Below are 14505 nucleotides of genomic sequence, written 5' to 3' on the forward strand. Positions count from 1 at the left end.
CAGAAGCTTTCAGATTTGTAATCTTCCATTCACTAAACATGAACTCTGTCTTTTCGAATGTGCTGTCCTCAACATGTTAAAGCTGCACGCTACAAAAAAAAAACATGTTCCTTTCAATCCTCCCCGTAATACTGACTTCACATCACCTAGTTAATCATCAATAGTAAAGACCATAACGTCATAATTAACAGAAATGTGACACATCGACAGCAAGACCATGTTCGCTAACCGCCATTTTCGATTCGATTCAGCCACACTGTGTTGTATTTGGAAAAAGATTGTATGGAAAAAGATACTTTGTATGACATTTGGACTGTAAGCAACACGTACACGAATAAAAAGGCGATTGACAGTTTGTTTGGTCTTAAATTTTTGTTCTAATAGTGAAAAGAAGAAATTATACGCAACTATTGTAAAAAATTGAAAACCATCCTAATGTTTGGAAGAGTCCACTCTAGCAATGGATTAACGTTATTCTATATGCCAGTTTGCAAGATTCGAATGCTGTTTGAGTGGATTCGTGGCTTACTTCTTAAATACGATTTTAAGGTTTTCACTATTGCTGCGTAATGAGTTATTCAAAATTCACATTCAAATAATGAATTCAAAATTACTTTTAAGATTATCCTTCCGTGACATACAGCTGTGACACTTTGAGGACAGCCCAGGCGTTACCGTTGAGTTCCAGGTCAGTGACCGTAAAAATTCAGAACGTTCAATGCGGAAAATGAACTGGGAACATGGCCATGCGTTCTCAGAGCTAAGAAAGTCCCTGTGGTCAAACAAAGGCCACTTTAAATGACCGAAGTGTACTCGGATCGTAACAAATTCACACTGATGCACATAAACGAGTTTTAATTCGAACGATTTTTTCTTTAATAAGCCAGTGTTTGCTCACTTTTTTTTTGTTTTTAACAAAAAATACAAATCTTTTGTTATCTGCAATGCGACGGAACATGTACGTTTTTAGAATTTATCATATAAACCTTGAAACTAATAAATCATCAACGCCGACTGACAGCGGCGCAAGATATCTAATATTAAAGGTACCGTCCTTGTCACCACTGAGTGGTCACATCAGATATAATCGACTTCACGTTGCATACTTCACCCAAAAGGTTCAGTACCTGATGTAGATCTATTCTCAGTACCTCTGGCAAGTACACCAAGACCGTAGTTAGGCTTCTGGTTTCGAAGACAGTAGCAGGTGAAAAATCAGGGCTAATTTGGAGGGTTTGGCACTGAATACGACCCTGGCGCGGGGCATTTTGTTGTACGGGTTCTGAGATTTTATTACCAAGTGTTTGTTTTCTTGAAAATATCCAAACATTGTGACATGTAATATAGAACACTAACCAAAATCAACTTCAACAACTTGTACACATGCAACATGATATATGATGGACAATGTACAACTTACAATTCACGATTTAATATAATCACAAACCCACATCCACCTGTACAAGCCTATTCCGCGTTTTGCATGCGCAACGGTACTGGTGATAAAGTATGATGCAGACAACGCTTTCGTGAGTGCGATTGCACACATGCGAATAACCGGTCCAACCCTAGATACAGCAATGCATGTTACAACAATGTACACTTTGGTGACAGCCCGGAATTCAGCGTTGTTTTGTGTGTGCGTATTTTGATTATTGACCACCATGGTACAGCATTTTGATAAGCGATTTCATTCATTTGCCTACAAAAGAATCCTTTTGTCTGTTTCCAACATCAATGAAAACTGTTGACTACTTACCTTTGTACGAATCCGCCCTATTTTCATACTTCATATACTTTCTTAGTTCTTTTGTGGTTTGTGCTGAACGTTGTTTTGGGAATTGGTCTTGTGATTATTGACCTTAAGCGTCCAGTTTGTTTAACGGTTGTGATATGAACGTCTGTTTTGAAGCTTAGATTCCCAAGATTTAGACTTAAAGTATGCTTGAAACCATGTAAAGTTTTAGGTGACTCACCTAAAACACACTAAGTATTACTCACCCTCAGGCTTCTCAGTGCCTCTTTCATATCCTCTCCGTTCACTTTGGTGGCCATTTCCGTTTTCCTCAAAAACTTCTTGTCATAATTCAACCTTAAGGTGGAAAAATTCATGGCAACAAGTTCAACTTGTGAGTGCAGCCGCTGGAAGGCTGGTTTCAGGTCGGCTATAGCGGCTTTCAGTCTCTTCACTGTGGCCGTAAATGTCTTACTAGTGTTATATAAGGTCTTCCTGAATTCCACTACTTTTTTCCTGTCCATTAAGTACGTATCTAACAATTGGTTATGATCGGCCTCAAGCCGATTTTCAAATTCTTTCTTTTGTTGGTTAATATCTTCGAAAATTAAATCTAATAAATGGCCAAGTTTTCTGCCACCACTTGCATTTTTGGCAGCGGAATACTTCTCCGTCAAGAGTCGTGAAAGATCTGTGATCGTAGCTAGCATGCTGTCAGTGGTTATATTGTACTGTTTACGGTGCTGTCGAAATTCTCGGTATTTTTGTCCATACCCATTAACTATAGTTTGCTGAAAGCGCAATATGCCTTTTCGAAACTGTAGAATGGGGCTAGAGTCGGACACGGACGAGTCTGGAAGTGAGAGAATCTGTGATAACTTATCAAGAAGTCCACGAAGAGAGATATCAGGAACTGAAGATTTCTCAAACTCTATTTCGCCTAAAAGATTTCTGATCCTTCCATCCAGTGACAAAAAAGCCACGTGTGTCATTTCATCAATGTCCGAGTAGCTCACAACAACGTCTCTGTTCAGGGCGTCTAACGCATCTTGTAAACTCTGTAAAGTGCTCTCATAATCTGTGTGCTGAAAGTTGACATATTCGGCTATCCCATTGTACACATTATCCAGTGATTTGAAGGTGGAATGCAGCTTATCGACGTCATACGCGCATATGGTTTTATCTATCCGGTGGTACTTATCCCGGGCCTTCTGTAGCTTCTGCTCCAGCACATTCCTGTCTTCTAGAGTGCGGACAATGCTCTCGGCAGCGTACGCCGAAAGTTTGGCGTAAGACAGAAACGTCCTGTATTCCACCACACGACATTCCGGCACACAAAAACAGCCCTGGGCCGCCCAGTGATCTGAAAAAAAAAAGGATGCAACATGTGGTTTATCTTCATTAAGTTTATTTCTTTCGTTTCATCAAACACGACTGATATTTTATTATCAATGTCAAACATGGAAAACCTTTTCGTATTTTCGTTTTTCTCTATCAATTCATGATATTCATTCTCCTATTTCTTCATGTCCTGTTTATTAAATGTGATGGCAATCCTCTAGTGATGGATTGTAAGCAATATTACAGCATTTCCAACCTAGTTTTGCTTAAGCCATAGTATTAGGGGATACATAAGAAGCTTATATTTAAGAATTTACATGAACAGTTAAAATAATGGTTATGTTCTACCGTTTGCCAACTAACAGACTGTCGCCGATGCCCTGATTTTACTCTCCACCTTGTGGTCTTTATCACATCTCGTAAGCGAGAAGATTTCTATTCAAGACTTTGGTCAATTTATGGACAGAAGAAACCAGGCACACATGGGGCAACCATCACATTTGTTTAAGTACCAGACAAACCCTCAGACGAAGGATCTTATAAAACAAAGATAATACAAAAACTGGCAGATCATTTTATGGATACCCTAAAAGTGTGACAATCAAACTGTTTAAATAAGTCACGGCACTTTTCTCGATTAGCTGAAAGAGGCATGTACTTGTTTACAAATAAATAAATACATGGTTTGTAATGGGAGTTTTACATTTCTCCACTCTTAAGCTCATATTGTCATTTTTATTTGTTTTACTTTAAAAACTGTATATTTATTATTAGAAATAATTTGATTATTAATGTATTTTTAGATACACATTATATTACATACCTGTGATATTCATCTGGCATTTGATGTATCCTATGATATCACATTGGGGCTTTTGAACTGTAAAATGCCAACAAATACGGGCCATTTAGCATTAAGTTTTGCTAATATTATAAAACTATCATATAAAACGTTGTTTAGTCTATGGACCAGACACTTTTACTGGTCATCAATAAATGTATATCATTCAAGCCTTTAAACACCTTTAAACGATTAATGACATTTACATATTATTGATAAAAAATCAAGAAGACAAAACATTTTCAGATTTATTACAGTTACGTTTACTGATTTTCCTGTTGGAAAGCTGTGTTCAACGATATACAATCTCCCATTAATTAATTATGTTCTGGACATGTCTGATATCAACATAAAAAAAAAGATATCAATTTGCAGTAGATAGTGATGGGAAGATAATACGCCACTTCTTCAGCTCATCTGCCTGGATGAGTTTATCTGCTGCAGTCCTGCATGAGATATTGTCATTTGTTATACATGGACGCCATTTAAACGCTTAGACTCAGGTGCTAATGGTACTTTGGGAGTGACCGGCTATCATGCGTAAAAAACTCCCAACAATACCTAGGGGTTTGATCAACCGTACAAATCCATTAATCATTCATTAATTTAAAAGTGGTGAGCGGAAATGTAGACAATATTCTGAACGTGATGTTTTCAGTTAAAAAGCCAATAAACAAAGGCCATTATGACTGTCAGCTGATTGTCCACACACACGTGTTTCCCGTGTCATGGGACTTGGACACGCGCATCATTGCTGCCCTTAAGTGGACGGATTGCGGTTACAAGTGAATGACACCAGGCTGCCGGGGTTTGCATGACCACTGGAGCAACCATGGCGCATATTGCTTTTGTGTCCACAATCCATAAATTGCTCAGCCAAACTGGCCCCGATCCCCAGCCAAACTGGCCCCGAATCCTCAGCCATCTATCCCACTTACTGCCATCATGACTATTGTTTATCACTGCGGTGTTCATATTTTAGTATTCTAGGAAGATAGTAAATATGAAAATGTTAAAAGAAATATTTGTATAATATATCACTGACTCACAACTTTGAAATCAACGAAAATATGTACATTTTATCTTACCGTTCTCTCTTGGGTATCGACGGTTATCTGGAACAAAAACAACAATGAAATCAAAATTTACCTATATTATAGTCATCTTTTAATTAACTGTTCCTGTCATAATAAGGAAACCTTGGATCGTTTCAGCCTGGGATCTGCTTAAGCCATATTGCTACAAGGAGTGTAATGTTGTACTATGTATGCATTTACATGAACAGTTCAACAAAACCAGAATGAAACCTTCACTGTGGTAAAATGACAGGATGCTTAATTTCTCCTGCCACGTGTGACCAATTCCCAATTATCACACTGTCGTCGTTGCTCAGGTTTTACTCTTCACGCTGTACGTTTTTTCTTTTTTAATTATATTTAACATGAACGAATTTAGTATATACTGGCACTAGGTGGTGCATTAAGTCAAGTGTCAGAAAAGCGGTCCATTAATGTAGCACCATAAATTTGGCGGCACTAGAACCGTTGTGGTGCAATCAGGGATTGTTGGTGCATATCGGAAGTGACAATAAAAGCCACGCAAGACTAAAAAATTAAGCAAATATACTTTTGGCAAACAAAGTGATCATTTGGACAAACACCTATGACCATCTGTTATAAAGGAGGCACCGTTATCCTATGGCCAAAATACCGTTGAAAGTCATATGACACCCCAAAGGTAAATATATTGTGACAAACAAAGCAATTCCTACAGCTCGCACACATTACCATATTGCATGTCCTACACCAACTTGTTCCGCGTATGATTCTGTTCATATTGGAATGATCGTCATCTTCAATTCAGGCCCTATACCCGCTAATCATGTCATCTCTAATTGGATCCTCACGGATCTGGCAAGCCAAATCCTAGCCTCTCACTCAATCTCATAGACACAATGTGATTGCGCTCTTCTCAAAAGGTGGTTAGCTCGATAAGACCCACTGGCCAGTTCAAATATTCAGAAGTCTCCAGCCTGTCCTGCCGTTTAATGTGTAATGTGTGTCTTTATTATTTGGTCTCAAATAAGATCCTGCATCATATTGTTTTGTTTTTGATCGTGGGATTCAACACAACATTTTGAGTATTAACAGACCAGCGAGGGTCCTTAAATGCTTTTTAACACGACTTGCTTTTTTACCTACTTCTGCTTATGTAAGTTGTCCTTGGCACGATGTAAGTTGTTAATGTTTTAAACATTTGCACTTTTAAATTTTAAGTATTTTTCGGAACCAACGAGAGAAATATCATCAGTTACATGTGATCCATTTGTTAAATATCACACTGCCCTCACTGCTCTAGATTTTCTCTGCAATCATACTTGTATGTAATAAGTGAAATATTCTTGAGATGGGCTTAAAAACACCGATTAAATAAATAAATAATTACATCCTACACATGAATAAGGCACATGGGTCAATTCGTTTAACAATAACTTGCCCAGACTTTACGTTGCCAAATAATATGTTGACCTTGTTAAGTAAGAAACAACGACTTTAAACAGATTTGAAATTTTGACTTAAGTACAAGATTGCTTCGTGATCCCGAGATCAGGCCTTGAATAGACCGCATTAAACATGCATGTTAGACTATGAGACGCATTCGTAACCAGAAAACGCATTATTAAATGGATGCGCGTTAATTAGAATTAATTACTTAGGCGAAATTTTTTATTAAAGGCTGAGATTAAGAATGAAATCCCATATTTAGATACTGAGGCACCTGTGAGCTCAAGTAATTATGTACAATAACTGGTTAAACATTAGAATTTTTTTTACATGTTTGTGACTTTTCTTAAGCATTACACCATTCGTATAAAAGATGACCAGTTTATTAACAAAGAAACATTCCAAATATTACCATTCGAAAAAAATAGCATCAGAATCTTGCCTTAGCTTGTGTCAATTTAATACCAAGGTTTAACCAACGCATGCGTATCGTCTCGTTATACATAAACCTCTATGTTATAACACAGATATATAGAATTTTTTTCAACAACTATTCACCAGAGAGCTTAACAGTCTTGTCTCACCTTGTGTCAACTTAACATCAGGGTTTATAGAACAGCGACAGTGGCTCTCCTGGTAGTGTTTCTGGCACTGTGTGAGGCACTGGTCTCGGCTGTAATTATCAGACTGCCTCTTACAAGACGTGTGGGGTGGAGGGGCGTTTCTCCTCTACAAAATAATAATCATCATAATGATAACAACACATCGATGAGAAACGAGGGTTTCTTAAACTCTAAGAAAGACTTGATGCTGAGGCAGTATAGATATGTACTTTTAGAGAAAGCAGGGAAACAGTGATTAAAAATGAACCCACGTCATCCGCTTAGGGAGAGATATGTACAGCCAAATCAATCAGAAATTTGATCGGAATTTTGCGAACATTTCACTCATGCGACGGCGGTCAGGTGTGTGGGTAAAGACATAGAACAAAGTAAGCCCTTACAATCCTCCTCTCGCAAAGTAACGATCGAACAAGCTCGGGCTGGATGCGAACTCATTGCCGATCTGGTGCTGATTCCACGAAGACAGTTTTGACTTAAGTCAAAAATTTAAATTATGAATTTCGAGCTTATTTCAGAGCCCTGTAAATTGAAATTTTAACGGTCTATTTCAACTTGCATTACCAAAAACAAAACACTGTGACAACATTTTAAATTTTGACGTAGGTCAGAAATGTCTTTGTGGAATCAGCACCTGCGACTTGCTTAACTCAAAGAGGAACTAATCAGCCGCCTTGGCTAACACGGGTCAGCTTTATACGAAGCCGTAAAATTCACATATTCCGGTTTGGAAGTCATCTATGTTAAACCTCATACGAAAATGACACGCTCATGCAGAATCAGTTATGCATATAAGCCCTTATTTTACTGCTTGTGTATTTCCCAGTGATGAATTATTGCTGTCATATTTTGATTTACAAGGAAGAAGTAACCGTTGAAAGCAATGAAAATAAATCTTCCAAGAAAATCTTGGGAAAAGTACAGTTTGCCCATTGTTTCAAGTAATAAATGTTTAAATAAAAGTAATAAATACTGATGACTCTAATGACTTTTAATATACACGGTACTCTGTGTGATGAAGTGCTCATGTGCAGAGGTTCAAATATCATTGATAACTATAAACATGGGAGGCATTTAAGCTATTTGTTAACTTTAAGGCAAACTCCTTACGAAAAAAAATATTACTTTCCCGTATGGAGAAATGGTTATTTGTGAGGGAAAAAATTAGTAGAAAAAATTATGAATGAGAGAATGCACGAGAAGATCCAATGGCATTATGGGTTCGTCCATAAATTCCTTCTAACCTTAATGTGGTGGAGGTTATTCACCAGATAATAGAAAAGCTCCGCATAAATTGTAGTTTATATTGGAAGGTTAGATTAAGATGATCGACCGTACAGAGGCTAGCGTGAAATCTAATCTGTGTGTAAATTAATTATTCTCCCTGGGGTTCGTAATTAGGCACACATTTCGAGATGAGTCAGTGCAGGGTTCTAACCAGTAGCTATATCAGTTTATGATCTGGCCCAGAAAAAATAGAAATCTGAGGTTAAACCTGGTTAAATTCGATATGATACGAAGTTATCATGTGACATCTGCGTCACGAGAGTTGCCGGCCCAGCCATGAATTCCTATTTGCCAAAGGGCCGGGAGTGAACCCTGTGGTCTTAGGGTCCGACCAGAGGGTCTGTGTAATCGATAAGTAGCTTTATTGTGACACTGACGCCAGTGGGATCGGTCTTCATCTCATTATATCATATGATATTGTATTCTTGAGTGAAGGAGAAATGCGCCGAGGGGTCAGTACTGAGGGGTCCACATTTGTCCCGTTCACATTTTTCAGCCAACAGCCTAGGGATAACTCATGCATCATTTTCTCTAGCTATAAACAGACGCCAAAAAATAACATCCCAGAGAATTCTCCAGTCCCGACCATCTGCGTGCAAGCCTTCCATGAAATCATTTCGTGGAGCAAGTATCGGCGCAATTCTATTACACGGCGAGAATTTACTGCATGGAGCTACGTCATAAAACTTTCCCCTGGGACGCGCAAAGTCTAGAAAAGAGTTACGCAACGTAATTTTACATCAGCCAACAACGTTAGTTCTAACACAAATGACTCCCTGAACATAAAACCTCACAAATCCACGGACTTTTTATTTTTGTTAGGCTAAATTGGAAGGAAAAGCTAAGAAGATGAGAAATAAATTGTCTGGGTCACGGGGAATGATTTACTCTGCGCCATTAAAAGGATTGGTAAATAAAATTTAATGTCTATGTAATATCGTATGAATGATCTTTACTGCTACGCTGATTCTGACTCAAGTTTTGGCTTGTCCACATGACATAGCTGCATTTTATACCAAATTCTGCGTAATTCATGTCGTTTAGGCATGTATAAGTCGTTTTATGGAAGCACGAAAAGTTAGAATAAACTTAAATGGTTTTATCCGCATTCTTTTTATATAATGGACCTCATTGGGCGAGTACGGTGTTAGATTGGATGTTGTTTATGGCTTAATTCTCAAATTAAAAGTAGATGTTAATTCAGAACTTTGAAAAGCTATTGCATTATTTCAAAACGATATCTTCGCATTACTGAAAAATCTTTCAGCATTTATCATTTAAACGATTACACTGTTAACATAAAAACTGTCGTTTTCTTTTAAACTTCTTCAGGCTAGCAACAATTTCGTATCACTACTATACCTTTCTCAACCTAATGAGAGTCAATCAGGTTGACAAAGGCATTAGTACTGACTTGTCACCCTGAATTGCAAGTTCACTGTCTACAAAACTAGCAGCTATTGTTATCTTCTTAATGCACTCACAGGCCAAAAACACACAAACGCGTTGCGCACCAGAAGGTCATTTTCATATATAAAGCCATGCACTCCCAATAACACACATGTACTGCCAAGGTTAGATCCTGAATTCTGATTTTATTTCATCATGTACAGTTTATCACTGTACAATGTATAAACATATGCATTGTGCAGAGATTACCGTGATAGGCTCCAGCTCCACTGCCGTGTACATGCCCACAGCCAGGTCCACGCCTTTCTCCGCAACCCAGGCCACCTGACCCGGCTCCTGCACTGTGATCCGGGCACCCACCGCCGACTTTGTCCCCAGCACGTACTCATACTGCTCTACGTTCAACAGCAAGGATAGGCCATTGGCGGGACCTGACACAAGAATGAGAACAATGGCATTAATCAGATCAGAGAACGGGAACAATGGCATCAGTCAGATCAGAGAACGGGAACAATGACATCAATCAGATAAATGCAACGAAAAGCGTACAGTTTACTGTCCGATTTTCTGTAACCAGTTAAAATCGGTATTTTTTTGCGTAAGTCTAACATGGAATATTTCTCGAAAAGCCTTTATTCAAGAACTACGTACAGGTATATTGTTATGCATGGTAAATTTATTGCTTTAGCAAAACAGTTATGCTTAAGTATAAAATAAAACGTCTGGAAGTTTGGCGAAAGGGGGCAAAGATTTTACACTGTAATCAAAAATGGGCGTGAAACTGTGTCCGTAAAGGCTTCGGTAATGCTTTATCTCATGCACAGGGGTAGTTCGTCTGTGTGTCTACAGTTAGCATAACCGGTTTGGGGGCTAAAAAATTAACATTCGTTTTTGTTGGCTTCTGCGGGATATGGTGTTACTGATATCTTTAAAACAAAATGAACCATAGCAATTAATATATTAACAACCAACGCACTTTTATTTCCAGTATAACTGATAAGAGAGTTTTCTTTTACATTACGCTGGTTGCATTGTCTGGTATCTGTGTCAGTACCCATTTATTTACACACTTATTTCGATCCACTCAGATAACTACACTACATATCACCTAAAACCCATACAGTACACCTCATAAATACGGCTTGCATCTCTACTTTCAGCATTTGTCGTTTTGGCCACACTCTTTGATGTGTCAGTTAACCTACCCAAAGTCGACTTCACTATCCGTGTGATCAGACTCGAATCTATGCGTAGAAACAGACATTCGTATTCCAGCCGTCAATTAAATTGAACGTTTGGGTCAATAATCGCACGACCAGTTCCCAACAGGACGTTTAACACAAACCACCACATAAATCAGAAAGTATGTAAAGCACGAATTTAGCCCATAAAGGCCGATATTAGATACGAAAAAGAAGACCTGTTATGTACAAGAGGTTCACTTTCTACACTCTCATAATTCTTGTGCTTCCCCTGCCATTCAGTCAATGTTGTATAACTTCCCTCGTAAATCACATTGCATCATGGCGGTATGACCTAGACAACATGACTTACGAAAGGGCAAAAGATATTGGACTTCGGAATCTTTGTGAATGTGGCCCCTGATCACGAGGACACGTGGAAATCCTCTGACCTTTGCTGGGTGTGTAATATGGAGAATAAGATTCCTCCCTCTTTCTATAAAAGAGTCGAAGCAAGGGGAGCTAACCGAATTATTTTGGAGAAAGATATTAATCACAATTTCGATGATCCGAAACAAGGCGATTTTTCTGCCAAGTGGGAGGTGACAACGTGGTAGCTGTTCTATCACTTGGCGTGATGTCTCTCCACTTGATAGCGTTGTCATCAATAACCGCTCATTTTCTCAAGTTTCCACTCTTCTGGTTTTCGTCGTGCACACCATGTTGATACGGCCATGAATCTTATCAACGCTGGGGTGGCATATTTTTTTTAGCTCTTTGTTGCCAAAGGGCGCATAACAGCCATGCAAGAATTAGAAAGTTCATATACTGGGATGAGAAAAGATAAGGCTTGTGTTATACCAAGTCAGAACAAGCGGTCAAGAGCACTCGTGTAAAATATGATCAATAAAAGGACCAAGCAATAAACGGGACTCCTTTCATCTTAATTGATACCAGCAGGAACCGTTACACATTGCTTTCCAGCGAACATCTCTCTCTCTCTCTCTCTCTCTCTCTCTCTCTCTCTCTCTCTCTCTCTCTCTCTATATATATATATATATATATATATATATATATATATATATATATTGCTTAGTTTTTCAGGTGCTATACAGAGTAGGCTAGTGCTCGCATACAAATTACAAATTAGCACGGCTTAGCCAATAGTTGAGATTATTTCATATCGTTTGTGACTATTTATAAGTAATTGCCGTAACTCTGACTAAAAGTTTAAATTAATTGAGCTTGAAATGTACGTGGATATCATACAAGGGAAGCGTTGATTCTAAAAAGCCTTGGGCATGCTTTTCACCAGTTTGTCATCGATACTGACATCATATTTTGCCTTTGATGACCACGCTATTGCATAATGTCACACACGCTGATGGCTGGATTAGAAACCCATACACCGTCAACTTCCTGGAAAAATGGCAAAAACGTGATCATTATGGGTGAGGACTTAGAGCAAAAAAAAAGCCTCACTAAATAGCCGGATCGTTATAATAGCCTAGACGAGCCACTTTGTAGTGTCAGTATGACAACTTCATCAAACTGAAGAACCATTAGGGCAAGACAAACGTGTCTTTTGGAGCCCAATTTAAAGCCTTTTATCGTTGTAAAGACCGTATTTGACAGGATAAAGTGCCAACAAATGTCAACTGCATGTACTTTGTTCCTTTTATTCGTGGACTGCTTCAGTTCTTTGCCACGCGTTGTCGAACAAACGAACCGGGAACGAGTCACTGTGTAAACCTCACATTCACAAGTCGACGATTTAGGACAATTTATCACGTATGGATGTTTTTGATGACGGGCGAATAGTTGGTGGATTTAAACAGCAAGGCCAGTATCAGAAGTAGAATCTGACGGACATCAGAAGGCGGGTATAGCAGCTCCATGATGGATGATAGAGAAAGCGAACAAAGCCGCGTATTCAACGCCACTGGCGAGATTTTCTCGACCAAGGCGCTAGCATTACCGGCAAAAATCACAGCCGAGGTGCCGGGATGTCTTTGCCAAATTAGCGCCTTCAAGGCAGAGGCACAATTGGAAAAAAATGTTCTTCGCAGGACTGTGTGTCACGAGACGCATACTTTAGTGAAACAGCTATTGCGCATTAACCGCCGTTGTATAAGTGGAATATTCTTGAGTACGGCGTAAAACACCAATCAAATAAATAAAATAAATAAGTTAGGCATTAATAAAACAACGGCTTGCAAATACAGCCCTGATTACATAACTATGCTGCGTATACAACGACTCTATATTAAAGTTCGTCAATAAAAATTTGCTAACACTCCTTCCAATACATGTTGCATTACTCAATAAACATAGACAAATCGTGCCATCAAAGCACTGTTGATTTAAACTGGATGTGATAACCCAATACGGTAAGCGTCTCGAATGTCGTAGAGCAAGGTTATAATATGTTATGTTAAGATCACAGTTTAAGTTCAAGCATACCTTTACCGTGGCACCAAGAAAGTGCAGTTAACCTTCATGACTTTCACATTACATGACAAATCAGAAGCCTAACTGTCCTCCACCAAACGTCAAGTACATTTAGAACCACATATCCGGAGACTACCCGTTTTTTTCTGGTGCTAATTACGCCCTCATTGGATGAACGGAGTAAAACACAGCAGTTACATTTGACGGATTAATCCGTATTCTCTAGGGGTTCCAAAGCTCAGAAATAATGCCACCTCTCCTAATGTCATTTGCCTGGCTGACGATCAGCAAATGAAAAATAGGCAGCTGGTTCATTGGAAGACATATCGGCAGCCGGATCTCCAAATCCTTTGGGAAATTCTGAGGCCAGACGCAATCCCGGACACTTGTCGACGGACGTAATATAAGCTCACTGATTTACCGTTTCTGCACAACTCTTCTTAACTTAAGAAGGACTGGTATCAGAGAGTGTAATAAAGTGTAATGCAGAGCTACTGTGTAACAGTATACGAGGAATGACGTGTATATTCCGAAGCCAGTCCATAATTGCACTAGAGCAGATATTCAACATGTCTTTATCACAACGTGTCTCATTCGCAACGTAGTCGTTTTTATATCTTAACATCATTATTTGCTCTCTTTTGTCATGTCTGAACTTTTCAAGTAATCTTAGACATCAAATAAACTCAAACTGATTTATGAAAGTAACGCAATGTCATGATCACACTTATTATATGTTAATCCCGTGAATTATATCCAAATCCGGGTCGGGTTATACCAAAGACTTTAAAAATGATCCTTGCTTCTGTCTTGCATGGCGCTCGCCACTGATGGCGTGCCCTGCCACAATTAAGAAGACACGATATATGTACACACACCTAATACAATACGTTGGTGTTTAACGGTAATAAACTATACACGGTACTTCACTCAAGGAACAGATTTAAAATTCGGACAATGGCACTTAGAGCATACGCCTGAACCTAGACTGTTATCTAGGTCTTCCATGTTTGACAAATGTCAGCAAAACATGTTTTAGCTGATAACTGGCTACAAAGTCAACCCCTGTAGTGGGAATATTGGACTACGAGCATATACGAGAACTGGGTTGGCTTCAGTGTTGGAATCCAAGTAA

At 38.8% G+C, this 14505-nt stretch overlaps 1 protein-coding gene across 1 annotated transcript in view; it reads right to left on the minus strand.

The window, feature by feature from the left end:
- LOC135473065 (degenerin-like protein del-10) overlaps positions 1–14505 on the minus strand; it is a 62432-nt gene that overhangs the window by 12386 nt on the left and 35541 nt on the right. The window contains exons 5-9 of the mRNA XM_064752862.1: positions 9988–10169; positions 7006–7150; positions 5006–5032; positions 3900–3956; positions 2002–3098 (exon numbers count right to left, since the gene is read on the minus strand). Coding sequence (XP_064608932.1) covers positions 2002–3098; positions 3900–3956; positions 5006–5032; positions 7006–7150; positions 9988–10169 — 1508 coding nt within the window. The remainder of the gene's footprint in view (positions 1–2001; positions 3099–3899; positions 3957–5005; positions 5033–7005; positions 7151–9987; positions 10170–14505) is intronic.

The sequence above is a fragment of the Liolophura sinensis genome, chromosome 8 (assembly GCF_032854445.1).
Source record: "Liolophura sinensis isolate JHLJ2023 chromosome 8, CUHK_Ljap_v2, whole genome shotgun sequence".
Classification (NCBI taxonomy): Eukaryota; Metazoa; Mollusca; class Polyplacophora; order Chitonida; family Chitonidae; genus Liolophura; species Liolophura sinensis.